Raw genomic sequence first — 27,946 nt, forward strand, 5'->3', positions numbered from 1 at the left:
CGGCTTTGCAAACTTTAAAATGCTTAACGTCGGTGATACGACTCAAACAAATGAACATAATGTCTGAATACATTTCTTTTTATTGCTTTAGACAAAGATGCTAGCAAGTGGGAGGTGATCTCTTCTCTGTCCTCAACAAGTGACAGAGGATACGGCAGAGTGATGACAAGGCTCCTGAAGAAAAGCAACCAACTTTCTATGGTAGTGGATGAGCAAAAAGAAGCCGCTTTGTATGTAGAAGAGAGCAAATGTACTAATTTCTACTGTATACAGTAAAAATTAGCTCTATATTCATGACGCAGTAATGCAAGTCCAACATTTCTGCTTACGGGACGGATCACTTTGCAACAATATTTCAAATATTACTTTGACTTTGTGCAGGAGGATGCTCCTCTGGACATGGTGAGGCTCAGGGTGGTAAAGCTTCTCGGTCGCCTGGGCGGAAAGCTGAACAGAAACCTTGTGACGGGTAAGAATTTGTGAGGCAAACCCTACCCTCTCTTTATATCTGGAGTCTTTTGGCCATGCTGTGGTAAGCTGTGACGGATTTCTATTCGTCCCATGCCTTTTGTGTTGTTGTGCAGTGCTCTCATCGGAGGAAACGATGAAGAAATTTGTCGCCTGGGATTCTGAGAAAAGGCTCAGCTTTGCAGTGCCGTTCGCAGATATGAAGCCAGTCATCTACCTCGACCCATTTCTGCCTCGCATTAGCGAACTGGCTCTGTCCACGAGTGATAGACAAACCAAAGTAGGCCATCCGTCCGTCTGCTTGAAGGGTTTTCCACCTGATGCAGCAGTAGAACTAGATCATCAGTGTCCTGCCATTGCTTTTGTTTCTGATGCAGGTCGCAGCCTGTGAGCTGCTCCACAGCATGGTGGTCTACATGGTAGGGAAGAGTGCCCAGATGGCCGAAGGGGAGAATAAACTGCCACCGATGTACAAGCTGCACAAAAGGCTGTTTCCTGTGCTGCTGCGTCTGGCCTGCGATGTTGATCAGGTGCCTGAAATCCATCCAGATGCAGCAGAGCTTTTAGTCAAGCTGCCATTGGTCATAAAATGTTCTAAAAACATTAGAGGTTAGAAGAAAGGTTGTAATCATGAAACGTGTTGGTTAACAAACCCTTTGGGGAAAAACTAATCAAAGAATATGCAAAAGTTGGCAAACGGACAAAGATGTACTTACCTTCTTCTTAACTCAACAGCCGTGGAACCGTAATTTAACCTCCATTAAAAACAAAGCAAACCATCAATGAATACGACTCGATGAATGAATATAACCTCTGGCTAAATATACGGAATCACCACTTTTGGAGCGTGTTTTTACTCGGCTGTTTTAGTTTGTGGAAAGTATGGAATAACAAAAATCCGAAGATTTACCGAGCGATTTCTATTTCTTACACGATAAAGAAGAAAACAAGCAAATTTCCACAGTCACACTGTGAGTGAAAGAAATTGTATTTCACTTATCTGACGTTCCTCCATACTCGTGACCCTCTATTAACTGTTATACATGCGGTTGCAAGTTGGTTTTCATATGATCTGACGATCATTGCTAAGTAGTTTATTTGGCATCAGTAGAATTCTGCTTAAATGTGAATGTATTGGTAAAACTACAGATGGATATTGATAACTGTGTATGATTTCTGCTCCAGGTCACCAGGCAGCTGTTTGAGCCGCTGGTTATGCAGCTGATTCACTGGTTCACGAACAACAAGAAGTTCGAGAGCCAGGACACAGTAGCTGTTCTTGAGGCCATCCTGGTAAGTGTTCCAATTCTGTGAGGGGCTTGATTTTCCCCAAAACTAGTTAAGCTTTTTCCCAAGTTTTTTCCTCTTTTGTTTGCTTTCCTTCAGGATGGTGTGGTCGACCCACTGGACAGCACTCTCAGAGACTTCTGTGGCCGCTGCATTGAAGAGTTTGTCAAATGGTCAATCAAACAAACCACCCCCAAGCAGCAGGAGAAGAGCCCTACCAACATGAAGTCTTTGTTTAAGCGAATCTACAGCTTGGCTCTCCACCCCAATGGGTTCAAACGGCTTGGCGCCGCCTTAGCGTTCAACAGTATCTACAGACAGTTCAGGTTTGATGCATTTCTGTCTCCTTTTGGGAGTCCTGCTTCGGTTTCTCTTGTGTCCTTTCCGTTTCGTCGCAGGGAATCAGAGGTTGTTCAATTTTACCAGAATGATTCATTGCCTCATTCTGGGCTTTTTGTGTGTCTTTGCAGGGAGGAAAACGCCTTGGTGGAACAGTTCATCTTTGAAGTTCTCGTCGTGTTTGTTGAAAGTCTGGCTCTGGCACACTCAGATGAGCGATCTATGGGTAATCTCTGGTTTTTCTGCCCCTGCTTTATGGACAGCACATTCAGATTTCCTTACCATCATCCAGGCCTTTCCTTCAGGAAATAAGTTTAAAATCCATCATTTCATCATTTCTTGCTACTCTCTTTTATGAAGGTACTTTGCAGCAGTGTTGTAGTGCCATTGATCATCTGAAGAGAATAATCACACACAAGGCCCCCAGTCTTAATCAGCACAATGCGAAGAGGCGCATCCCAAGGTTGGTTATCTGTATACATATCAGTCTCATACCTGCAGTGAAAATAGTTTTAATACGAACGTTTGTATTTATATTTTTTAACGATATAGTGCCTAATAACGTCTAATACTGTGCTGTTGGAAAAGCTTTTTTAGAGGCATTTTAAAGGCATTTTGAGTCAGTATGCATCTTGCAAATGATGTGCAGTGACATGGCTTTGAAGTAAAATCCAGAAATTGCCTGTTTAGTCTTCCATTTCACACACATTTGCCGTTTTATCTCCCTCAGGGGATTTCCACCTGCTGACAAGCTGTGTCTGTCCGACGTGGTCGTGTGGCTTCTGGAACAATGTGGCCGACCGCAGACGGAGTGTCGCCACAAATGCATGGAGCTCCTGTATGAATTTATCCCTCTCCTCCCAGGTCAGAACAAAAAGCTTGCGATTGAGAAAAGAAAGCAATCCCGTTCCTTTCAGTTTGCATGGAGATTTTTCAGTGTGACTGACGCAGCAGGGGTGCATTCATTCAGTAAATTCCCGGGTTTGTGTGAGTCAGGAAAGAAGTCTCCACCTCAGTGGTTGGATGGCATGCTGAAGGATCACGGCATCGATTTCTTGATCTCACGGTTCGAGGGTGGAGGTCTCCTCTCCCAGCCCACTCTCAGGGACCTGACGGGCCCTTTCAGTGTCCGAGCCACCCTGCACTGGATGGACCTACTGCTGGCTGTCCTGGACTGCTACAACACCTTCATCGGCTTGCACATAATCAAGCCTCAGCACATCCTTAGTAAGTAGGGTGATGGTCCTTTTTTTTAGAAAATAATTGTATTCATCGATCACTTGCAGCATATATGCTTCTTCCTCCGACTTCCCAGGCTCAAGAGACAAATCCAGCTTCCTTAAAGCGACACATTTCTTCTTGACTGAGCTGGCAGCTCACGAACTGGCAGCTGCAGAGAGTTATTTCCCTCTTGGCGGGACGACCTCTCACTTCAGCCCAAGGGAGGTGGACCAGTACAACTACAGCAAGTGCACCATCATCGTCCGTCTGCTGGAGTTCGCCACGATGATTCTGGACAAAGGAGACCAGACGTTTTGGAAGGTATTGCTGATTTGCAGATACTGGCCCAAGCGAGCTCAGTCCTGATACTTCCTTTGAAGGTTTTTGCTTATAATTGTGTCGTTTTATTCTCAGCTTCTGGAAGAAGACTTCTTTTGCGCAGTATTTTTTGAGTTGACCGCGACGGTGATTTGTGAGCCCTCCATGGTTGGTTTCAACACGGCTGACGTAGAGGTAATGAAGAACCTACCAGAAGTGTGCGTTCCCTTGCTCAAGGCCCTGCTGGCCTCACCGTACCACAGTCATCTTGAAAGCGGCTTGCGGACAAAAATCTCACGTAAAAGGTATTGGAGTGTTCTGATTGGTCTTCTGACTCGCAGAGGAAAACTATCCAGGTGCCGAAGCGGCCTTTGACGTAAAAAGTCTCCTCTGATCGGATTGTTTCTTTTTTCTTTTAATCGCCATTATAGCGTGGAGGATCTATGTGCTGTAGACCTGTACGACTCAAGCACTCTCAGCAGCTACGACAAAATGGAAATGGTACTTTCATCCTGTAAACAGATTCATAAAGCGGGCTTCCTCAGCTCCATTCTGCACAGTGAGGTATGAACGTTAACCCAAAACCTATAATTGGCTTAGGTATGGATTTTATTAATACTCTTATTGTGATTGTCCAACTAAGTGCTGCCACACGTGCGTTTGTGTGTGTATTTGTGTCTCTTGAAGGATTCAACCTATGCCAAATCCCTTGGGTCCCGACTTTTAATGGCGGTGTACAAAGGCATAGCACCAGGAGAGGAAAGGAAGGCGCTCCCATCCTTGGACATAAACACCAGGAGAGTGGCAGATGGCCTGCTTCAGCTTGCTTTTTCCCTCACCCAGCAGGTTAGTGACGCCCCCTTTTTAACTGATGCAGTATTTGAATAATTGAAATGTCTGACTGAAGCATACCATGAATATAAAGTCAAAGTAAAGCTGAAATAAGAATGTGTTCTGAGTTTGTCGCATGACAAAAACATTTATTATTAACCATCCAGCCATCAAACTTGGATTGGATATGGGATATAGGGTTAGGTTGTCAAACTTGTTCAGTCATACACCTTGTATCTCCATGGCAGGTACGTCCTGACAGTCTCCAGTAAAAGGTTAGAATATTAGGAGCAAATTGGGGCAGGTGCTGGTAGGGATCCTCAACTTTTCATTGCGATGGCTCTGAACTAAATGAATCCACTGAGCGTCCACTGACCTTAGTTACTCATGTTAATTTGGTTCTCGTAGTAGGTGCACAGCACTCCAACCTCTGCGATGCGGTTCTGGCTTTTCACAGAATGAACCCACAGTGTTTACGGTCCTGAAACATCTGCCGTGGGAGATCATTAACTTGACCCTTCAATCCACTGAGAATGGATCTAATTCACCTCAGTGTCTGCATCGGTGCCATGTTTCACAGTTCTCAGACTTTTAATAGTTTAAGCAATCGTTGACAACAGTACCAGAGCCTAAAAATTGTTTGCATAGAAACAGCTTATGTCATGTTGCTTCACTGTGAGACTTGCATGAATACGCTTGGATCATTCCATCAGTAGAAAACATCTGATCCAACTTTATTTTACCATAAATCAGCCACATGACTTTTTTTTTTGTCTGCAGAGTGAGCAGCTGGTGGATTTGCTGTTGAACACCATCATGCTTTCGGTGCCCATATCTGGTGGTCATAGCCAGAACTTCATGAGCTTCTCCCATGGCGAGTACTTCTACAGCCTCTTCCAGTCGACCATCAACACCGAGCTGCTGAGAAGCCTGGACACCACAGTGCCACGCCTCATGCAAGCCTCCTCTCAAAAACCCAGCATGGTAGTTCCCTCTTTTCTTTGGCGTTAGCTGATGATGTCAGTCCTACACAGTTTGTTATAGTTATCCTTCCTGCTTGTGAGATGAGTTTTCTGTGGTGTTCAGGTGAGCGTGTTGCTGAACGGCATGCTGGACCACAGCTTCAAAGAACGCTCTGTGAGGAAGACTCAGGGGGAGCAGCTGGTTCAAGAAGTGCTTAGAAGATGGATGAGTCTGCAGTCATGGTGGGAAGGGCATGTGTCCACTCCAGAGAGCAAAACTGCCACTCTTCTTCTGCTGTCCAAGCTCCTACAGGTCCAGTATTAAACTTAAAGCCATCATTGTTTGTTCCTGATAAAAACTGAAAGCATGTTAAAACAGAAACACCTTGAGTAATAATAATCTTGATTTAAAAAAAAAAAAGGCAGTCCAGTGCAAGAAAAGCCTCCCTGCTCTCTGACATGTTTTGTCCTCTCATCAGATTGATTCTTCTGTCTGCTCTGATATCAACCACGAAGCATTCAGACCTGTGTTTTCCACTTTCACAATGCTGCTGGTCGACATGAATCTGCCACTGAATCTCAAGGTAAACACGAGGATGTTTGCTCTTTTGAGATGACACATGAAACGGTCATTCCAACATTTTGGATTTTCTCAACTCTTTAGAGTCAGGCCCTGCTGGTGTTGCCTTTCTTCACAACCCTCCCAGAGGAGCCGCTAGCCGAGCTGCAGAAGGCCCTCGATGCCCTGGTGGCTTCCCACTTCCCTATGCAGTCTGATGAGTTTGCTAAGGGCTCCCTTCACCGCAACAACTACATGGACTGTATCCGGAAGGTAAAGATGGGGCTTTGGAGACCAGGTAGGATCAGAGTTTGATGGACAGACCACCACAGCTAACTGCCCAACCTTTCTGCCTTTTAGCTACTGGATGCCCTGGAGCTTTCTCAGAGCCCACTGCTGCTCAGACTGCTGGCAGGTGTTCTCTGTCGGGACAGAAAACACATCATGGAGGAGCAGTTCCAAACCTGTTTTCAAAGGATTGCAAAGCGGTCAGTAAAACTTAAGAGACCTGTGCCGCTCCCCTGCAAGGAGACACAAGAACTTCCTTCTTTTCATGTCTGTCCATGCTCCATTAGGGCCACCAGCCAGCGGCAGCTGCAGCTGCTGCATGCCGTGCATGAGGTGATTCAGCGAGGTGACGTGCCGGTGAGCTCCATGCTACAAGCCATGACGGAGAGGGTTCTACTGCCTCTGGCCTCTCACTGTAGCACCAAGGCCCTGAGTGACTTCTTTGTGGGAAATGTCTTTGATATGATTGCTTTCCTGCTCAACCGCTTCACTAAGGTCTGCCTCTTAACAGTATTCTGTTTTATTCAAAGATGATAAGAAATCCCGTGATTCGCTGGAAGCAGGAATCCAACCTGTCTTTGTTTCCTCTTGATGTCGTGTTATTTGTGCGGTTCTCTTAATTCGTTTCAGTCAAGTGAAACCGCTTTTGAGGTCCAGCTGCTGAAAAAGATTGGCTTCTTTAAGCTGATGGAGCTCCTGTATTCGCGGCTTCCCAAAGAGGAGGTTTACTCGAAGGAGTCGCGCATTAATCAGGCTTACTGTCGCTCGGACAGAACAGACGGAAACGAGCTGTCCAAGACATTGATCAAGTGGGTCCCAACGTGAACTTCATTTCTGTTCCGGCTCCTTTTTAAGCACGGGTCGGGATTGTGTTCACATTGTTTTTCCCCACACAGGTCGTGTTTTGAAGGCTTCACTGAGAACATGGCTGGTGAGACTCAGCTCCTTGAAGTCAGGAGGCAGTATCACTGTGCCGCGTACAACTGTGCCATCGCAGTCATCAGCTGCAGCTTCAACGAGCCCAAATTCTACCAAGGCTTCCTCTTCAGTGAGAAGCCAGAGAAGGTACAGCTCCGTTCTTCTTCTGTGGTGTTTGCATGGCAGAGCTTTGTGGATGCAGTGACAAACTGTGTTCACGGATTAGTTTTTGGAAGAGTGCCTGGACCCGTTCAGCGATGTCTACGTTGAGATATGTTATTCTTAGATTGTTAAACTGGTCGCCCCTGCGGGATTTCACTGAGACTGGAGCCTCTCTCAGTCCTCTGAGAATCCTCTTCTCTTGGATGCTCATTTTGTACCCTGTCATGTTACTGATCTGTTGCCACCAAACCCATATAGACAGAGGTGACCGTCTGGAGATTTTGCTCACTCTCACCCCAACGTTTAAGTAAAACCTGTTGCTTGCATCATATTTTAAAGAAGCATATAAATATGTTCATGCAATAGAATCTTTGGTTTTGGCATTTTGCATGTTGTCTGTTTTAGAGGTTTAAATGAAATCTACACATGTTGGATGTATATTGAAGGGATTATATCCAAGGGACTTAAACAGTGGGGCCAGAATTTAATGACAAAGTTTCTGCTTTATGTCACAGATTGTGTTGATTTAACTTACTGGTTGGTTTCACTCCTTCACCCAGAATCAGTTCATTCTGGAGAACCTCATTGATGTAGAAAGGAGCTACAACTTTCCAGTTGAAGTTGAGGTATGTTGTTTGTTTATTTGTTTGTTTGGTCAGCAGTGTCAAACGTGGCTCATTTATTGTCGTCGTCCCCCCCCCCAATCATTGCAGGTCCCACTTGAGAGAAAGAAGAAATACATTATGATTCGGAAAGAAGTCAGCGAGGAGAACGGAGGTATTAACTGCTCACAACAGTGCGTTTGGCACAAACATTTGACTTCATGGTCTGAAGTTGGCCTTTACTGTTCAAATGCTTCAATGCTAATGACAATAAATCCCCCCCATCTTTATAATGACATAGGATGTCGGGGGTTCGGCTTAGTAATGAGTGACTTTGCAGGTCAGCACGTAATTTTTTTGACAAATGTTGACTACGTTTTTTGGGTTTTTTTATGCTGCGGTTTCCATAGAAGCGCCCGTGTATCTGTCCTCTCAGTCTTACATGGCCGACAGCAGCCTGAGTGAGGAGATGAGTCAGTTTGACTTCTCCACAGGAGTCCAAAGCTTCTCCCTCAGCTCCCAAAACCCAGAGGGACAAAAACGGACTGTTGCAAAGAAGGTTGTGTGTTTTTCCCCCTCTTTTAAAAACTTTTTCTGAATCTAACACGCCTCAGCGGCACATGACTTTCTAAATACTTCTTCAGAGGCTCTTCACGGGCCATTAAAGTATGTACGTTTGAGCCTTTGAGAAAGATTTTAGCGGTTTTAAGACGCTTCAGTTGTGATCTGGTGTTTTTGGTGCTATGAAAGGTTTTGTCTTTGTGTCTGAACGTGTAGGAGACAGAGGAGACGAACCCCTCCCAGGATGCAATGGTGGATCTGGAGATGGATGAGCTGAACCAGCATGAGTGCATGGCAGCCATGGCGGCTTTGATTGGACACATGCAAAGGAACAACATAACTCCCAAAATCGAAAAGGTCATTTGGGTTTTTTTTTTGCCTGAACGGGTTTATTTAAAGGAAGAATATGACGGGACATAGATTATAAATTGCTGGATTGAAAAACAACATGAGGATCTTGTGTAAGTCCAGCGTTGTCCTCTTTGTGATACAGGGTCATGTGCCCAGTGAGCTTCCTCCATGGATGAAGTTTCTACATGGAAAGCTGTCAAATCCAACAACACCTCTGAACATTAGACTCTTCATCTCAAAGCTGATCGTCAACACAGAAGAGGTGGATGCACCGACACGACGTGTTGCATGTGACACCTCACACTCCATCACCTTTCACTTGTGGATTTAATCTTTGGTATTTTTCAGGTTTTTCGTCCGTATGCCAAGCACTGGCTCGGGCCGCTCCTGCAGCTCGTCGTCTCTGGAAACAACGGAGGAGTCGGAATCCATTTTATGGTGGTGGATATTGTGGTCACTGTGCTGTCTTGGACCGGCTTGGCCACGCCCAAGGTTGGTTAAACTGTGCTACCATTACGATAGATGATCGGTTACAGTCTCTTGACTGGGCTTATTGGAGCTCATCTCACACAACAACTAAACTGAGATCTGGAGAATTCGGAGTTGGGGCTTGGGCTCATGGGGGCTCCTGAGATTTTCCTGAGTAGTTTTAACTGTTTGGTACTGATCTGTCTGCACTCATGTTCAGGTGGGTGGTAGCAGTCAAAGTTGCATCCACAGGACTCGGGACAATCAAAGCGCTGTTATCGTCGCGGCTTATCTCTGCATTCGTATTAGAAACTAAAACAATGTGTCAGAATTCCCACCCATCTCTTCTGAATGGTGAGAAGTGTCATTTCCTGTAGCCATTGTGCATTTTCTTACCAACAACACTCCTCTCAGGATAACCCCAGAGATGAAGTCCTTGCCAACCGGCTGTTGGAGTTCCTGATGAAGCACAGCTTTCACCCCAAAAAGGCCGTTTTCCGCCACAACCTGGAGATCATTCGCACTCTGGTGGAGTGCTGGAAAGACTGTCTGCACGTGCCTTACAGGTAGTGCCGACACATTTGATACATATCGAGTTCTGTTTGAATAATCGAGGCTAAGAGCGCTGCGCATTAGTGGAGAAGAAAGAGAGGGTGCTCAACTTTCACCGTGTTGTCTCCACAGATAATCAGGCGAATACAACCATGCCACTTTTACTTTTCAGTACAAAAGCACTTATTATTTCTGGAGTGTAAATGATTTAACTAAAGCATGAACTCCATCTTGTAAATGGTGCATTTTAAGAAAACTAGAAATGAAACGAAACAAAAAAACAGCCCTCAGTCGTAAAGTTACACCCTTAAACAATAAGATAAGCTTTGAAATAAATCGGATTATCTCTTAGATACAGTAATTCCTAATTTTTTGTCCTAATTATTAACTCAAAAAATTAAGAAAAAAAAAACAACAGAAAGTCATACATTTTCTGAAGCGACCACTAGGTGGAGCCGAGTCTTTTTTTTTGGTCCAAAAGTTTTATTCTGGGAGCATTTATCAGTGAAACTTGTAGACTACAGTGAGTTGGAAGAAATATCACACTTTTAAGGGGAGATTTTCATAGAATTTCCTATGGAAACGATCCTCGCACGTGATCTGATTGAAAATAACAAACCAGAACCGAGCGGGTACTTGATTGTACGTCTTCTCTGCCCCGCTCAGTCTGATACACGAGCGCTTTCGTGGCACCGACCCGAACAGCAAAGACAACTCTGTTGGACTCCAGCTGCTCGGGATCATCCTCGCCAACAGCCTCCCTGCCTACGATGCTTTGTGTGGAATCGAATACGAGAGGTAGACTATGAAATGGAACCGTAATGCGCTGCCTTGTGCCTTTTAGTTTAGCTTTAGTCTGTATGGTTGTGTTGCATTAACTTATCTGCTGGAATCGCTTGTAAAAGAGATTTTTAATCCTAATGGAATTGTTTCCTGATTAATTAATGGTTAAATTTTTTTTTAATGTACCGTATATATATATATATATATGTATTACCTTATTTTACATGACTGATATTTCTTTTTTGCAAGATTCATGTTAAGCTGCAGCACAGAAGCAGCCAGGAAGTGAAATAGAGTCCAGAATAGGGGTTTATTTTCAGATATATGTGCACATGTGGGTTTTAGTCCACTTAGTGTTACGTTGCAAAATCTCTTGAATAAAGTCTGTGTGGTGTGTATTCTCAGGTACATCCAGGCCCTCACCTCCAACATGTCCTTTGTGAGGTTTAAAGAAGTCTATTCGGCTGCTGCTGAAATTATCGGCCTTATCCTGAAGAGTATGACTGAAATGGGCAGTGTATGAACTTTCTCTGTTTTCCATTCTTTTCTTTTTTATTTTTATTTCAGCTATTCCTCATTTAAGTAAAAATGCTATTTAACCCCCCCCAAAAAAGAACTTGTCGGTGATATTGTTATCTTGCCCTCATGTCTCAGCATCATCAAGAACTTCTCAGCCTCGCCGCAGCCCAAATAACTCATTTGAAGAAAAAAGATCTGGACGACAAGTTCATCATTTGCCTGAACAAAGTGTGCAAACACTTTCCTCCATTTATGGATCGGTGGGTTTGAGGTTTTAACTGTATTGACTCTGATTATCCCTGCTGTGTGAGGGATTCTTGTCATTTTGTAAAAAAGAAAATGCCTCTCACCCGACACCGAGCTTAACCGCTGCTTTGTTCTGTCACATTTTCCAGGTTTGTCAACCACGTGTTCTCCCTCCTGCCCAAGTTGCACGGCATCTTAAAGACTCATTGTTTGGAGTGTGTGCTGAGCCGAGCCGATGTCATTCCAGACATCTTTCTGCAGCTGAAGACCACCGGCTTCACTCAGATGATGGGCCACAGGTGAGTCTCGGCCACACTGTGCTGCAGGTATTTTGACACATTCACCTCTGGTACTGAGAATATTTCCCTCCTTTCAGGGATGAGGCAAGACAAAGAGTGTGTCTGGATGTCATCCACAAGATCATCGCTCGTCTGACACCGGTTGAGCTTCAGGAGCTTCTGGGAGCAGTGACGGCTTTTGTCTCTCATCCTTCACCTGTTTGCAGAGAGAGAATGTACGACATCCTCATGTGGATCCAGGACAACTACAGGTCAGATATCCGGGCTTTGTTTTTTTGTTTTTTTGTCTTATTATTTATGCCGGAAGCACGTCTAAAAATGTTGAGGAGCTGTCGCAGAATCGACGGGACCAACAGATTCAGACAGAAGTCGACATTTGATGGATAGTTAATTCACACTTGTAACATGTCTCTGCTATCCTGGTCCCCTGGATCACATGGAAAATGTTCTCCCACAGTTATAAATCGAGGCGGTAACGAGGAAAACGTTTATCGGGGACCATGATAAACTGTCTCAAATATACCATGTGGCTGGAAACCCAATTTCTGGACAGATGTTGATGTCCAATGTCCACAGAATCTTGTGTAGACCTCAAATGTCTCTGCCAAGACCAACAGCCTGAAATCTAATCTGACATTTACTTTAGTTTCGTCACAACTTGCGACCGCAGCCAGGATGTCAGTTCAGTCACTCCGGGTGTCTCTAGATAGAGCAGCGATGTAGGTGTATACCCTCTGATACCTTCTCTGATCAGAGCCTGTGATTGTGTCATTCTTTGATACACAGCTTTCATTTCCATTTAATTTTTTCCCTTCAGTGATCAAGAAAGCATGAACGACAGCGCCTCAGTAGAGATTCTGAACGCAGCTAAAGAAACTCTGCTTCAGGGATTGTCAGACGAGAACCAAGGCCTTCAGTAAGCAGCACATATTGAGAGAAAATGTCTGAATCAAAGCTGGTTCCTTCTCCCTTGTTCGTCACAGGTCTCGGCTACAAATCCAGCCCCTCTCTGTTAATGTTTTCAGGCTTTATGTCCGTAACTTCTGGAGTCAGGAGAAGCGGCTCCCCACTGCGACACTCGAGCGAATGCTGATGGTGCTTCGCTCTCTGTACTCCTGCCAAATAGAAAGGTGTTATTTAAGCTTGGCCACCAATCTGCTGCTGGAAATGACCAGCCAGAGTCCTGACTTCAAGCGAAACATGTTTGAGTATCCTCTGTCGGAGTGCACCTTCCAGGTCAGCGCTGATTTTTCTTGCTAAAGGTCAGTTGAAGGGTTTTTTGTCTGAGCCTTACCGTCGAGCGTTTCCTCCTCTCCGCAGGACTACGTGATTGATTCCAACTGGCGCTTTAGGAGCACCGTAATGACACCCATGTTTGTTGAAACTCAAAGCTCTCAAGCCCCGGAGAGTGTGGCAGCCTCTCAGTCCGGAGCCATGAAGGGGAAACTCAGAGCCACTCAGACGTCACTAGAGTTTAGTCAGACCCAAATACCAGGTACTGCTGTTGGCCAAAAAAACCTATGTGGGAAGAGCAAAACTGCGTAAAACATTCAGACAAGCCCAGAAACTTTCAAATATACCAGCTAACAGTAGACTTTCTCTCTTCTAGGCCGCCGTACAGCATATAACTGGCTGACAGGCAGCAGCGTGGACACACTGGCAGAGTATTCACTGGGCTCTGAGTCTCTGTCGTCGTCGTTGTTGGTGTATGATAAGAAAGCAGAAAGACGAACATCAGCCAGGCGACCAGTAGGAGAAGGCTTCGGCCTGAGGCGCCTGACTGCGTCAACGGACGAGGTGGACAGTCGCACGAGAGGTTAGTGTCAAAGGGAAACACCCCCCTCTCTCTCGAATGGTGAGAAATGTTTGAAAAGAGACTGATTTGACATGGGGGGGTTTTTTGGAGTTTGCATTCAAGCTGCAAAAGTCTAATTTAAAGCAATGACATATTTGATTTTAGTTTGAGGGCATTGCCTCCATTGAAATTCTACGATCTCCATATCTTTTTTGGGGGGGGGTTCAGCCGAAAATGAGCGACGTAGCAACATCCTGAGATTAAGGCGCAGATTCCTCAAGGATCAGGAGAAAGTCAGCTTGGGTTTCGCCCAAAAAGAAATCCAACAACAGAGGCAAACAAAGGTATTCAGAAGGCTGAGATTCACACCAGAGAGCTGCTCTCTATTTATTATCAGTGCGTTTTTCTTGTACTTTAATATAGGTTTATATTTGTCCTGCAGGAGGATAAAGCTGATCAGAGGCTGAGAAGAGAGGCTCAGGTGACTCTGTACCGTAACTACAGGGTGGGCGACTTCCCAGATATCCAGATCCCGTTCAGTAGCCTCATCGCCCCCCTTCAGGCACTGGCGCAGGTGAGACTGCTTTCTGCTCCCACACAGACCATGTTGTTAATGTCTATAAAAGAGAGAGAAAAGTTCCAACACTTTGGACTATTGATATCCGTTTTTCTCCTAGAGAGATCCCATTTTAGCCAAACAGCTGTTCAGCTCCCTGTTTTCCGGTATCCTCCGAGAAATGGAAGCACAAAAAAATGCAGGGGAGAGTCGGAGGATTAAAGAGGAGCTGCGGTGCAACATGAACACGTTCCTGAGCAAGAGCACGCTCTGCTTCCCTCCATTCATATCATGCGTGCAGGTAAGGAGTCATTTATTATAGAAGTATTACATAATGTTCCGTATCAAAGAGAATGTGGTGCAGTGACTTTATATACATCCATGTTAACAATGCTGACTATTACTTCCTGAAATAGGTTTTTGGATCTTTACATCAAGTTTAGGTTTCTTCAGGAGTTGAAAAGCTGCACTTGGGTTGAAGGCTGACGAGTTAAATTTCTGCTGCTTGTTTTGTTAGGAGATGTGCTATCAGCATAAGGAGCTGCAGCAACTCGATCCGTCAGCCGTCAGCTCCACCTGCCTCATGAGCCTCCAGCAGCCATCGGGGATCCTGCTGCTGGAAGAGAGCTTGCTGCACGCTGGTGGGCCGGATGAACGTCCTGCCAAACGGGCACGAGGACGCAGAGAAATCCCTCCTGACACCAATAAATGGATCCACCTCTCAAGGTAGAAACCCTCAGTACAGATACAGTTTGTAAGCATTAGTTCAAACTGTTCCAGTCATTTCTGGAAAATTAGGATATAACTGGTTTTTTTGGGTTTTTTTTTTTAAGTGCAATGCTTAGTGTGATGTGTCTTCACCAGGCTTTACAGATCTTTGGAGGATTATGATGTCGTGCGCGGCATCTTTGGCGGTAAAGTTGGCACCAAGTCGCTCACCTGTGCTGCTCTTCAAGCTGAAGCCAACACTGACTTTGCAGAAGCTGTGAAGCTTTACAATGAGGTATAGAACGCTACTATGGAAGCCGACGGTCAAATCCTGTTGTGTTTGTAAAGGAATTTATCCGAAAGCAGTAAAACTTAGAGCTTAGGGAGCATGTCAGTCGTTCGCTGTGTGTTTAGCAGTGTCGTATAAAAGTGGTTGTATGCTGGCAGGCTCTGAACACTGAGGACTGGCCTGATGGTGAACCCACTGATTCTGAGAAAGACTTCTGGGAAATAGCTGCTATGGAGGCCTACAATCAGTTGACTGAGTGGAAGTCTCTTCAGTACTGTTCCACCGTGTGCATAGATAAAAACTCTCCACCCGACCTGGAGAACATGTGGTCAGAGCCTTTCTACCAGGTAACGCAAAATACTCAGACTTGCACCATTCTGTTGGTTTTATTTTAAACCAAAACTGGATTCTTACTCTCTTGTTCAGCATACAGTGATTCTTTCAAACAAGAATAACCTGCAGCGTGTGACTCTCACATTTTTCCTCCTGCTTTTGTGTTAGGATGTGTACCTGCCACACATGATCCGCAGCACGTTGAAGCAGCTGCAGCTGGGCGAGACGGACCAAACTCTTCTCAGCTTTATTGATAAAGCCATGAGGGTGGAGCAGCGCAAAAAACTGCTGGAAAGTCATTACAGCCAGGAGCTCAGCCTGCTCTACATTCTGCAGGAGGACTATGACCGCGCCAAATACTACACTAACAACGCCATGCAGCTCTTTATAGAGGTATTATCTAGCTCATCTTTTTTGTTTTCACTGCATCTTTCGAGTAATGTGCCAGAAACTGCTTTCATATGACCTAGCCTGCTGTATGTAGCCGGGACAGCTCACACTAGCACACGCACCAAACCCAGCTCACACTAGCACACTCAGCAAACCCAGCTCACACTAGCACACGCAGCAAACCTAAGCTCACACTGGCAAACGCAGTAAACCCAGCTCACACTACCACACGCAGCAAACCCAGCTCACACTAGCAAACGCACCAAACCCAGCTCACACTAGCACACACAGCAAACCAAGCTCACACTGGCAAACGCAGCGAACCCAGCTCACACTAGCACACGCAGCAAACCCAGCTCACACTAGCACACACAGCAAACCAAGCTCACACTGGCAAACGCAGCGAACCCAGCTCACACTAGCACACGCAGAAAACCCAGCTCACACTAGCACACGCAGCAAACCCAGCTCACACTAGCACACGCAGCAAACCCAGCTCACACTAGCACACGCAACAAACCCAGCTCACACTAGCAAACGCACCAAACCCAGCTCACACTAGCACACGCAGCAAACCCAGCTCACACGAGCGCACGCAGCAAACCCAGCTCACACGAGCGCACGCAGCAAACCCAGCTCACACGAGCGCACGCAGCAAACCCAGCTCACACGAGCGCACGCAGCAAACCCAGCTCATACTAGCGCACGCAGCAAACCCAGCTCACACTAGCACACGCAACAAACCCAGCTCACACTAGCAAACGCAGCAAACCCAGCTCACACGAGCGCACGCAGCAAACCCAGCTCACACTAGCTCACGCAACAAACCCAGCTCACACTAGCACACGCAGCACACCAAGCCCACACTAGCAAACGCACCAAACCCAGCTCACACTAGCACACGCAGCAAACCCAGCTCACACTAGCACACGCAACAAACCCAGCTCACACTAGCACACGCAGCAAACCCAGCTCACACTAGCACACGCAGCACACCAAGCCCACACTAGCAAACGCACCAAACCCAGCTCACACTAGCACACGCAGCAAACCCAGCTCACACTAGCACACGCACCAAACCCAGCTCACACTAGCACACGCAGCAAACCCAGCTCACACTAGCACACGCAGCAAACCCAGCTCACACTAGCACAGGCAGCAAACCCGGCTCACACTAGCACACGCAACAAATCCAGCTCACACTAGCACACGTAGCAAACCCAGCTCACACTAGCACACGCAGAAAACCCAGCTCACACTAGCACACGCAACAAACCCAGCTCACACTAGCAAACGCAGCAAACCCAGCTCACACTAGCAAACGCAGCAAACCCAGCTCACACTAGCACACGCAACAAATCCAGCTCACACTAGCACACGTAGCAAACCCAGCTCACACTAGCACACGCAGCAAACCCAGCTCACACTAGCACACGCAGCAAACCCAGCTCACACGCAGCAAACCCAGCTCACACTAGCACACGCAGAAAACCCAGCTCACACTAGCACACGCAGCAAACCCAGCTCACACTAGCACACGCAGCAAACCCAGCTCACACTAGCACACGCAGAAAACCCAGCTCACACTAGCACACGCAGCAAACCCAGCTCACACGAGCGCACGCAGCAAACCCAGCTCACACGAGCGCACGCAGCAAACCCAGCTCACACTAGCACACGCAGCAAACCCAGCTCACACTAGCACACGCAGCACACCCAGCTCACACTAGCAAACGCAGCAAACCCAGCTCACACTAGCACACACCAAACTGATGGTGAAATATTTGACTGGTAATTTTACCCTTTTTTTTATTGCCTGCTGTTCAGTGATGGACAGTTAGTTCTGATCCCTCTTTTTGGTACACACTCAACGTGAGGCTGTTAAAACACTGTGTCACGGATCGTACAACCAGCCTGCCGCTTTACAATCCAGTCAAAAGTCGTGTACTAATTCTTTCATACACTACACTACACTGTAGCGCCATTCCTCTGCGTTTTGTGTACATTTTTAGAAGCTAAAATGAAGAGATGTTGCTTATATGGAGCACTTTTCACAGAGATTAACACGTTTATTTTACCACTGATGGTGCATGATATGAAAATGTTAAACTGGTATTTCCAACTTGAATGGGGGAAAAAAAATTATTGGAAGTCAGATTTCTGAGTTGCTGGCAGAGCATTGTTAGTTAAGTTCCTTGTCAAGTTAACTTTATAACTGTTGATGACAATTTGCTTTTCATAACAAATAAAAAACAACAAGTTTTGACTGTCCACTTCTGAGGTGCTGTGAATGCAGCATGTTTTGAACATGAGACTGAGAGTGTGATGTAGAAATCCACTTCAGATCTGAACCTCTCACTGAATGAGATTTTTTTTAAACCTTGGGCTTCCCAAAGTTAGTTGTAGAATGTTTGAGTCAACAGTAACTTAAGACTCCCAAAATCTATGTTCTGAAGCTCAGAAAAAGTGAGTTATTTATAACATGTCCTCTTTAAAGTGGCAAAGAGTGAGCAGAAATGTTTTTGCATCTGCTGTGGATTTTGATAACAGCTTGGACTGGGATCTTTCTGCTTGTACAGAGTTACTCCAGTGTGGATACGCTGCTGACTCAGAGTCGACTGACCATCCTGCGGTCAGTGCAGGCCTTGAGTGAGATCCAGGACTTCCTGCTGTTCACTAAAGGAGACGGTGTGTTTATGCTGTCATTAAATCTCAAATAATGAATCTCCAACTCAAATTTAACTTTGATGTTTCATTGCTTTGTGTTTGTTTTCATTCCTCAGTGTCTTTGGGCTCCCTGAAGCGCCTCATCAGATTATGGACTGACCGATATCCCGACGCCAAGGTGGATCCAGTGAATGTGTGGGATGACATCATTACATCTCGGTAAAAAGAACTATGAGGCTTGCTTGTAAGTTTTTTTTTTTGAGGTGGCAAATAGCTAAACCTGACATGGCTTCGATTTTGATCTTGTCGGCCAGGTGTTTCTTTTTAGACAAGATCAGGGAAAAGCTGAGAGGCCCGGCTCCCAGCGGCAGTATGGAGGTGGACGATTCGCAGGACCCAGAGGGCGACGTTGACACAGTAGTGAACGACTGCAAGTTCAGCATGAAGCTCCAGATGGCCGATAGCGCGAGGAAGCAGGTGAAGAGTGGAGCGCAGAGGTGAATTTTTCGTGTACTGTTCATTTCTGTCAAACTCATCTCGACCCGGCGAATGTTTTCAGAAAAACTTTCCGGTTGCCACCAAGCTGCTGAAGGACCTTTACAGAGAAGCCAAAACACACCGAGGCAGGCTGCTGCGGTGGGTCCACTGCTTTAGCCGCTACAGTCATAAGCGCAGCCAGAGCCAGGGTCCTGTGGAGCAGATCAGCACCATGCTGAAGACTATCCCCCTCCTGGGTAAGAAGGAGAATGAAATCCTGAGTTTAGAGCGTTGATGATGTCTCATGGTCACCTCTTATTTCTCTGCAGAGGACCTTCAGGCTGACTGTCAGAGTGCCTCAAGTAAAGTGTTCAGATACCAAAAGATACTCCAGGGTACATCTTTTGATATCTTGGCTACAGCTGTAAGCAAAAGCCCGTCAATTCTGGGAACTATTGAACCTGAGAAAAAGGAAAAAGTTGTAAAGCTTTCAGGAGCTGCTTGGACAAGTGGAAATCCAAAGGTACCTTAACTTAGATTAACTTAGAGTAAATGTACAGTGCACACCAAAAACCTGCACAGACAGTAATAAACCCCCCCAAAAAAACAACTTAGTTAACTTGGATCTAATTCCATGTTCCACTTGAAGATCTTAACCTGATGATCTGAGGCAGGTCTGCTCATGATGGTGGTGTTTCCTGCAGGAAGTGGAAGTTGGACTGCAGTTACAAGCACTGAATTTGCTGCGCGAAGCAACCACAAAGGCTGACGAGGAGCTTCAGTCCTACTCTCAGGACTTCGTGGAGCCTAGCAGCATCGTAGAGACGTACATGACTCTGGCGAACTTCTGTGACAAACTGCTGCGTGAGGAAGAGCAGAGTGACACTGGTAAATGACTGCATTAACTAATCCTACATCTTTTGGTACGATATACCACAAAAATGCCTCCATCCTCCAGTGCCGGTATGTTAAAGTGAGGGTTTAATGTGGAATTTCAGTAATTTCAGTTTTTGTTGGTTAACCTTAAGATCTCTTCCTCTCTCAGATGGTCTTTTTTTGTTGTTATTCATGAATTTAATTGCAGTAAGCCAGTTTCCAGACCCTCTTGCGCTGCCTGTTCATGTAGTGGAGAGCATGTTGAAAGCACTGAAGATTAACTCAGAGGAGGCTCGCCTCAAGTTCCCACGTCTGCTCCAGATCATCGAGTTGTATCCGTCCGAGACGCTGGACCTCATGACTAAAGAGGTTAGTTTATTGGCTCCTGTAATAATGTTCTCGTTTTTTGATTGCTGCTCGGGCTGCGTGTGACTTTAGATGTTCTTTTTAAAAACTTTCTGATGAAAACAAATCTTCATCAGAAATCAGACTTTTGAATTTAGAAGACAAAACTGTGAAAAAGTTTGTCTACTCACTCTTAAAAGATTTGTGAATGAAATGATACATCAGTGTTTTCGTAATGAGTCTCAACTTGGTTTTGGTTTAGATGATGTCAGTTCCTTGCTGGATGCTGATTAGCTGGATCAGTCAAATGGTGGCTTTACTGGACAAGCCGGAAGCTGTGGCGGTGCAACACTGCATTGATCAGATAGCAAAATGCTACCCTCAGGCGCTGGTTTACTCTCTCATGATCAGCAGGGAGAGTTACCAGTTTGAGGACTCAGCCACAGGATACCAGCAGCAGGAGTTTGTCAACCGGTAATGTTTTGCCTGGGTTGGGACATTGTAAAATGTCAACCAAAACAGGATTCAATGATTCTGTAAATCTCACACCGAAATTTTCAAGAGGAGTTACTTTTTTTCATGATGTCTCACATTCGGCATTTGATATGTTTTCTATGCTCTGTTGTGAATAAAGTGGTTTGTGGAATCTGCAAATATATGTTAATAATATTGTCGTTGGTTTGCAAGACCTGCGTTTCGTTGTGTGAATATTGTTGGTGTCTCACCAGGCTCATAAAAAGGCTGGATGATGGAGGGGCTGTGAAGAACTTTGTGAATGCATTGCAGCAGCTTACAAATCCTGACATGATTTTTAAGGTAATGAATGCATCTTGAATCACGAATTAGTCAAACTGACACCTTCTTTGGGGGGTTTTAGGCCTGACATTGAGTATCATCATTTGATTCGCACAGGATTGGTGGGACGGTGTGAAGAATGAACTGGAAAAGCCAAACTTTGACAAGAAGATGATGAGTGACATGTATGATGAGGTGCACGCTTCACTCGGAGATCGTAATGCTGATGGTCACGGGATGTTTCGCAAGAAATTCATCCAGGTTTGTAATGAGTTTTTTTTTATTTTTTTTCTCCATGCTCAAAAAAATACACATAATTTTTTCTCCAATTCTAAATCAACAGGATATCAGTTACTAAGAACCCAGGGTTCTTCCTTTTTGTTTTTTTCTAATTTGTGTAGTCATTACGCAACATTAACTGAAGTGTATGTGCCAAGTTTTTCCAGTGATTTGAATACATTTTATTTCACCTATATGTCAGAGCTTTTTTTTTCTGAAAAAGACCTTCAAACAGTATGGAGGACCAAAACTGACACAATACATTAAAAGTTTTTTTTTAACTTATCAAAAAGAAAAAAGGACGACATTAGCTTGCTAGCTTAAATGTTGAAGCTACACTTTAGAAGTTTGTACGGCTATTTGATATCAAAGTGCAGTATAGTGCATTGAAAATGACAATAAGTGGATTTATGATAAAAGATGGCTTCCATTGGATAGCTAACTCAAGAATCTGGTGATAAGTGTGTTTTTAGTTAAGGGAGCTAGCTTCTCAAATGCATCAACAGCGTTACAAATCCAACTTAAATCATTAAAATGACTTAGCATTTACACTTCTCTTTTTTTTCAAACTTGTATATTTAAACCAAGAATGTGAGAAAATAATTATTTTGGAAAACGGATACAAGATTTCACTTTAAAGTAAAACAAAAAAGGGAAGTCCAAGATGTGGAAGTCCAAAGTCAGGTCCAAGTCTTAAACTTTGAATTTTCCAGTCCTTATCAAGTCTTCTGACCAAATATCTATATCTATAATTCAAATGCAGAATAATAATAGAAGATTTCTAGAAAAAATAACTGCTTCTGTGTGCAACATTTCACAAAAAATAATAACTCAGGACTATAAACAGTTAGAAATATGTATTAAAAGCCTCCATTATTAAATTAGCAAGCTATAAAAGCCATGAAGCTAATGTTAATTGATTTAAATTTTGAGTTAGTTGACTTGAACAAGGTGTTAGAAACTTTTTTTTTTTTAAAGGACACACAAAGCTTTTTGTTTCCTTTGAAATATCAAGTATTTTCAAGTCAACGACCAGACATTCCGTGACACATCAGGAAAGTAAGTCATGCTGTATTCTGTTATCCGTTCATTGCAGAAATTCTCCAAAGATGTAGAAAAACTACTGGGACCTAAGGGCAGCAAGTTGTTTGAGAAGAGGAAAGACAGAAGCTTCTTGCGGCAGGTGGATGATTTGGCAGGCTCCATGCGTGGATTTCAGAAGGAGCCGGGGAACCTGATGGAATACTCGCCATGGTTGAGTGGATTTAAAGCAGACCGCTTCAGCAATGAGCTGGAGATCCCAGGTCTGTCTCCTCAAAGCCATTTTATGATCTGCGCTGTCAGTGTTGATGTCCTCAATCTCAAAGATTTAGTTTCAAAAGAAGCGTTAACTCATCTATTTTCTGTGGTTATGACATATTATAGGTTATTTTATTCTGTCTTATGGCCTTTATTGAAGAGAACTTGGATGTTGAATGTTTTAACTGTGGAAAACAAGCTATTTTCTTCACCGATGAGGCCGTTTTCTTTCCTTGTATTGTAGGACAGTATGATGGCACGTCGAAACCATTACCAGAGTATCATGCAAAGATAACGGGCTTCGATGAAAGGGTATGCTTTTATCCACAGTAATACAGGACATGTGATATGGTCTGTTACCCTGGGTGTAAGACACCATGAATATTTGCCCTGCAGGTGAAGGTGATGGCTTCCATTCGTCGTCCCAAGCGTCTGATCATTCGTGGCGATGATGAGCGGGACCACCCCTTTCTAGTAAAGGGTGGGGAGGACCTCCGCCAGGACCAACGCATTGAGCAGCTTTTCGCTGTCATGAACATTGTGCTGAGCCACGACACGTCCTGCACACGCAGAGGCTTACAGCTCCGCACCTATCAAGTCATTCCCATAACCACCAGGTCCCGTCCCTTCAGTTAACCGTGACCTCTGTTGATTTCCATTACACTTATTGAAGGCTGAAGTGGAATTCAATCAAACTTGGTTGGATTCTTTTTCCTTTTTTGTGGTAACTGCCATGAACAACATTCTCTTTTTTTTCGCTCAGAATTGGTTTGATTGAATGGATGGAAAATACGTGCACTCTGAAAGAGTTTCTGTTCAACACGGTGACGGAGGAGGAGCAGCAAAGGGCGACGAGGTAAAGTATATTCATGTATCTCTGATACCGTGGATGTCGAGCCATTGTCTACGTGTTATTAAAAGAAAATGGTTTGATCCATTACATAGACCTTTGAAACTTGGAAAAAAAGTGGTTTATTACTTAACTAACTTGTGATTGCATTAAAGAGTATTTTATCTGCTCAGTTAGGCCTGCATAGATCAGTGTATTGTGCTGATATATTTACATTTCTTCTCTTTAAGGCCTTTGGAGGACTACAAAAAATGGCTCTCAACCTTTGCTCCAAATACAAACATCAGTGGTATAGCTCTATATGGGTTGGCTTACAAGTAAGTTGCATAAACCTTCTCATCTCAAACCACGTGTTTTTATATATTAGGCTCTTAAACTCTCCCTTTTGTGTTTAACATTAAATGTCTGATAATCACTGGTATGTTTATCCGTTTTTCTTTACCAGGAAAGCGAAACGGGCCGATGCGGTCAACAGCTTCTTTAAAGTGTCGCAGCACGTGCCCGCTGACCTGCTGAAGTAAGTTTAACACCTGTTCAGAATAGGTGATGATGGAGAAACAGCACATGGATTGAAATAATTGTCTTTACTTTTTTCGACGCCTAGGAGAGCTTTTCTGAAGATGTGCAACAGCCCCGAGGCCTTCCTGTCCCTGCGATCCCACTTCGTCAGCTCCCATGCTTTACTGTGTGTGAGCCACTGGATTCTTGGGATCGGAGACCGCCATCTCTCCAACTTCATGATCAATATGGAAACAGGCGGCATGATTGGCATCGACTTTGGTCATGCTTTTGGCTCAGCCACTCAGGTAAGTCTATAGTGCGTATTTTGCGTCTGCACTCATGTAACCCATATTATGATACTCCCACCACTGTGCTTCACAGTCAGGACTATATACATCCACCATGCCTGAGTCAGATTCCCTTCTATCTGATCTGAGGAAACTTGTCTGACAATAGAATGTGCTTCCAGTATCCCAAAATCTCAAGGAAACTTAGATAAAGGTTGAATGTCAAATGATACAAATTGAGAGAGATTTGTCTTGATTTCAAGATTTCTTCATGCAGTACACCCACATGATAAGAATGGAGCATGAACCCCGTAGATTCTGTTGTCGGTGTGATGACGACAGACACTATAAATATATCCCACTGTGAATTCCGGTGTTTCTTCCCAGTTTCTCCCCGTCCCCGAGCTGATGCCTTTCCGGCTGACCCAACAGTTTGTGAATCTAATGCAGCCATTGAAGGAATCCGGTTTGATCCAGAGCATCATGGTTCACTCCCTGCGGGCCTACAGGGCTGAGCCAGAGCTTCTGCTCAACACCATGGACGTGTTTGTTAAGGAACCCTCGCTGGACTGGAAGGTAACCGTCACCGCTGCTCAGATTTCTACTGAGAAGACACCGCTTAAGAACCGGCCAATTAACATAACTGTGTTTAAATGCTTAATTGGACATTTATACAGAATATCAGATTGGCTCTGTAGACAAAGAAGTATCCAGATTTGTGATCCTCTCGATTTTCTGCTTCTGTTTCATTTGTGGGTTTTGGTCATTGAGTTGTGCATGTTATTGTCCAGCTGTTTGGATGTACAGCACGTTGTATTTGTACGGAAAAACATTTGAATCCCTTTCCAGAGTACACCACGTGTGTTTTGTCGTGTGTTACACAGAACTTCGAGATGAAGCAACTGAAGAAAGGAGGCACGTGGACCGCGAGCATAGACACCAAAGAAATCAACTGGTACCCCCTGCAGAAGGTGAACTTTGCCAGAAGGAAACTAGAAGGCGCGAATCCAGCTGCCATAACCAGGTATCAAAAAAACAGAAGCCCCTCTTTAACATGCCAGTATCTGTTCAGGGACCTGCCATAATAATCTGATAAAGAACTTCATTGTTTCCTTGTCATTATGCCAACATTATCTATAATACCTGTGTTTATTCCATCAGTGAGGAGCTAAAGCTCGGCTTCGAGAAGGATAGTGCCTTCCCGGGGATGCAGTCTGTTGTTTTGGGGACTGAGGAGCACAACGTCCGTGCGAAGCTTCCGGCCGCAGGCTTGTCAGTGGAGGAGCAGGTGGACTGTCTGATCGACCAAGCCACGGATCCAAATGTGCTTGGCAGAGTCTGGGAGGGCTGGGAACCGTGGATGTGATTCTTCGATGTTTGAAACATTTCCAACTGTCTGTCACAACGAACGGGGAAATAAATGATGGGTCTGGAATGTGGGGAAACGTGAAGGAAAAGACATTTGAGTGCAACTTGATAGGTTTTGCATTGTTGGAACTTTTTTTTGTTTACCTGTGATTTTATATTTGTGTGTGTAATAAAAGAATTGCATCGTGTCACTGAAAATAAAGAGACCAAAGTCTGGAAAAAGAATGCGATCTGCAAATTGTAATACTGTCACATTATTATTAAATAAAAGTTTACTAAGTCATGAGCTGTGCCTTTTTCTTTTTTCTAATTCAGTCATCTGATATAACCAATTTTGATGCTTTATTTCTTAATGCATTAAGCAAAAAAAACACATTATTTACATTTAAACGGACAGTGTCGAAATAATCCCGTTTCTTTAAAGTTTCTGTCTCAGCTGAAAAGCCAGTAGATCTCAAAGGGTTTTTGCTTTTCAGGAGATATTTATTGAGCTTCTGAGGAATTGATGCTGCATCAAACAACAGCCTGAAACACCTGTGAAACGTTAACATTTTTAAGTTTGTCCTCGACCACAATAGCTCAGTGTATTCCAACCAGACTTATAACGTTTTCTGGAAACTGGTAGGCACCAGCTGCACAAACTTCCCACTTTAAGTCTGCACGACAGATGTCACTTAGGTTTAGAGAGGACTTTAATATCAGGACTGAAAGTGCTTAATTTATCCGCTCGTCAGCAGCATGTTTTCATTGCTCCAGTGACTGCAGCTGGTTCAATGCAAACAACACGAAATTATCCAACCTGCTCCAGTTGTAGTCCGTTACTCAGCTCGTTCTTCCTTTCTGTCTTTCTGGAACTGCAGGCTACGAAGCAACTTGATTAACGACACAACGCGATGACGGTCGATTCTGTTACAAAACCTGTCCAAGCTTGTGTGGCTTTAACAAAGAGGAAACGCACCGTGGCCTTCCTCATCTCACTGGAATTTAGGATTACCGTTCTAAGACACAAAAAAATCCTAAAGCTTACTATAAAATCATTTTTAAACTCAACAGAGCTCTCAAACAGAGCTCTGCATTGCCATGCCAACAGGAAAGCTGTTTGCATGCGAGAGCAGCTGATTGAGCTGTCCAAAGCCCAGTTTATTCCCAGAATAAGACCCCAAATCCAAACAAGCTGTAGACGAGTCTTCTGAGATGTAAGACGAGAAAAAAATGATGTGAAAGGATAAGGTTAAAGCAAAGTCTTCCGACGATGGTCACAGGGAATGTGAGATTACTGGAAAGTAACTTGAGACAAGCGTGGCGCTCTGATGAGGACACAGTGGTTGCAGGGACGTATTTGGACGGGGACTGCAGACAGAGCCATAAGAGTACAGGAGGAGGGATTGCAAAGCTAGTTAACAACAGATGGTGTAAACCCGGACATGTTGCTAAGGAGCACCTCTGCACCCTACATGTTGAACTCTTGGCTTTGACTTTACATTCATGTTATGTACAGAGAGCTCATCTGCGTTAGCTGCCGATGTGTAATGTGACCTCATCAGCTCAGTTGTTGCCAGTCTACAAGCACAACAACCCAGGGCATTTATGGTGATCTCTGAAGATTTCCGCCACACCTCTTTTTCCAACAGTTTGTCAGATGATTTTTATTTTCACTTTATTTAGTAATACATTAGTTTAGGAAGTTTTTCTCACAAATTTATTTGGCAACAATATCATTTCCCTTTGGGGTTTAATAAAATACTCTTAATGTTCAGTTTCAGTTATTTGGCATTTTGTTTCTTTTGCAGTGCATTTCTGTTTTTGCTTCCTTTAAACAATCTATACACACAAAAACTTAGGGATATTTGGCTTTCGGGTGACATTTATGGAAAATGTCAAAAGTTCGCGCTACAGTGATATTATATCATGAAAGTAGGGTATTTAATTTAGAAGCATGCACTGGTGATTTTCTCATCTCAAACAATTTATTGAAACAAAAGCCAACAACAGTGGTGGCTATACCACAAAAAAAAAAGTCAAAGTCTCAAAAACAAGGCTTGACAACGACGTCTCATGCTGGGGTCATTGAGGTCGTGGGGTACAGAGTTACGAGCCTCTACACGGTGACTCAGCTGATCCCATAGGTCTTCTTTGGGATTCAGGTCTGGAGAAAGTGCAGGTCACTCCACTTAAGGTACCCCAGTCTCCAGCAGCCGTTCCCTAATGATGCGACCTCAATGAGCTGGAGCATTGTCGTCCATGAAGATGAAATTAGGCCTGTGTTGTTCATGCAGGGGCACAATGACTGGATTAATGATGTGATTTAGGTAATATGGGCTTGTCACTGTACCATCCATAAAGTGTAGGGCAGTTCTGTTCTGACTGGACACACCTGCCCACTCTGTAACACCACCA

General features: G+C 44.4%; 1 protein-coding gene across 1 annotated transcript in view; it reads left to right on the plus strand.

Moving 5' to 3' along the window:
- The window catches only part of prkdc (protein kinase, DNA-activated, catalytic subunit), a 33,627-nt gene extending 7,795 nt beyond the window's left edge, over window positions 1–25,832 (plus strand). The window contains exons 22-86 of the mRNA XM_072378348.1: window positions 92–201; window positions 382–469; window positions 585–748; window positions 846–998; window positions 1,654–1,761; window positions 1,855–2,081; window positions 2,226–2,320; window positions 2,455–2,557; window positions 2,825–2,958; window positions 3,091–3,321; window positions 3,410–3,636; window positions 3,730–3,938; window positions 4,065–4,197; window positions 4,321–4,479; window positions 5,245–5,448; window positions 5,551–5,739; window positions 5,906–6,010; window positions 6,091–6,258; window positions 6,346–6,473; window positions 6,561–6,768; window positions 6,904–7,082; window positions 7,170–7,338; window positions 7,914–7,979; window positions 8,067–8,130; window positions 8,366–8,514; window positions 8,733–8,873; window positions 9,010–9,129; window positions 9,216–9,359; window positions 9,750–9,901; window positions 10,554–10,685; window positions 11,076–11,187; window positions 11,325–11,449; window positions 11,585–11,734; window positions 11,812–11,985; window positions 12,552–12,650; window positions 12,760–12,970; window positions 13,055–13,229; window positions 13,344–13,550; window positions 13,758–13,873; window positions 13,972–14,103; window positions 14,207–14,386; window positions 14,603–14,811; window positions 14,950–15,088; window positions 15,241–15,429; window positions 15,584–15,808; window positions 18,385–18,493; window positions 18,589–18,691; window positions 18,787–18,949; window positions 19,032–19,206; window positions 19,279–19,472; window positions 19,654–19,837; window positions 20,034–20,194; window positions 20,433–20,644; window positions 20,899–20,986; window positions 21,083–21,226; window positions 22,341–22,548; window positions 22,788–22,855; window positions 22,940–23,160; window positions 23,307–23,399; window positions 23,624–23,710; window positions 23,839–23,910; window positions 23,998–24,199; window positions 24,569–24,757; window positions 25,066–25,205; window positions 25,343–25,832. Of these exons, the coding sequence (XP_072234449.1) occupies window positions 92–201; window positions 382–469; window positions 585–748; window positions 846–998; window positions 1,654–1,761; window positions 1,855–2,081; window positions 2,226–2,320; window positions 2,455–2,557; window positions 2,825–2,958; window positions 3,091–3,321; window positions 3,410–3,636; window positions 3,730–3,938; window positions 4,065–4,197; window positions 4,321–4,479; window positions 5,245–5,448; window positions 5,551–5,739; window positions 5,906–6,010; window positions 6,091–6,258; window positions 6,346–6,473; window positions 6,561–6,768; window positions 6,904–7,082; window positions 7,170–7,338; window positions 7,914–7,979; window positions 8,067–8,130; window positions 8,366–8,514; window positions 8,733–8,873; window positions 9,010–9,129; window positions 9,216–9,359; window positions 9,750–9,901; window positions 10,554–10,685; window positions 11,076–11,187; window positions 11,325–11,449; window positions 11,585–11,734; window positions 11,812–11,985; window positions 12,552–12,650; window positions 12,760–12,970; window positions 13,055–13,229; window positions 13,344–13,550; window positions 13,758–13,873; window positions 13,972–14,103; window positions 14,207–14,386; window positions 14,603–14,811; window positions 14,950–15,088; window positions 15,241–15,429; window positions 15,584–15,808; window positions 18,385–18,493; window positions 18,589–18,691; window positions 18,787–18,949; window positions 19,032–19,206; window positions 19,279–19,472; window positions 19,654–19,837; window positions 20,034–20,194; window positions 20,433–20,644; window positions 20,899–20,986; window positions 21,083–21,226; window positions 22,341–22,548; window positions 22,788–22,855; window positions 22,940–23,160; window positions 23,307–23,399; window positions 23,624–23,710; window positions 23,839–23,910; window positions 23,998–24,199; window positions 24,569–24,757; window positions 25,066–25,205; window positions 25,343–25,547 (9,920 nt within the window). The 3' untranslated portion in view covers window positions 25,548–25,832. The remainder of the gene's footprint in view (window positions 1–91; window positions 202–381; window positions 470–584; window positions 749–845; window positions 999–1,653; window positions 1,762–1,854; window positions 2,082–2,225; window positions 2,321–2,454; window positions 2,558–2,824; window positions 2,959–3,090; window positions 3,322–3,409; window positions 3,637–3,729; window positions 3,939–4,064; window positions 4,198–4,320; window positions 4,480–5,244; window positions 5,449–5,550; window positions 5,740–5,905; window positions 6,011–6,090; window positions 6,259–6,345; window positions 6,474–6,560; window positions 6,769–6,903; window positions 7,083–7,169; window positions 7,339–7,913; window positions 7,980–8,066; window positions 8,131–8,365; window positions 8,515–8,732; window positions 8,874–9,009; window positions 9,130–9,215; window positions 9,360–9,749; window positions 9,902–10,553; window positions 10,686–11,075; window positions 11,188–11,324; window positions 11,450–11,584; window positions 11,735–11,811; window positions 11,986–12,551; window positions 12,651–12,759; window positions 12,971–13,054; window positions 13,230–13,343; window positions 13,551–13,757; window positions 13,874–13,971; window positions 14,104–14,206; window positions 14,387–14,602; window positions 14,812–14,949; window positions 15,089–15,240; window positions 15,430–15,583; window positions 15,809–18,384; window positions 18,494–18,588; window positions 18,692–18,786; window positions 18,950–19,031; window positions 19,207–19,278; window positions 19,473–19,653; window positions 19,838–20,033; window positions 20,195–20,432; window positions 20,645–20,898; window positions 20,987–21,082; window positions 21,227–22,340; window positions 22,549–22,787; window positions 22,856–22,939; window positions 23,161–23,306; window positions 23,400–23,623; window positions 23,711–23,838; window positions 23,911–23,997; window positions 24,200–24,568; window positions 24,758–25,065; window positions 25,206–25,342) is intronic.
- The last annotated feature ends 2,114 nt before the right edge of the window (window positions 25,833–27,946 follow it).

This window comes from Leuresthes tenuis, unplaced genomic scaffold (assembly GCF_036924035.1).
Source record: "Leuresthes tenuis unplaced genomic scaffold, fLeuTen1.0.hap1 SCAF_24, whole genome shotgun sequence".
NCBI lineage: Eukaryota > Metazoa > Chordata > Actinopteri > Atheriniformes > Atherinopsidae > Leuresthes > Leuresthes tenuis.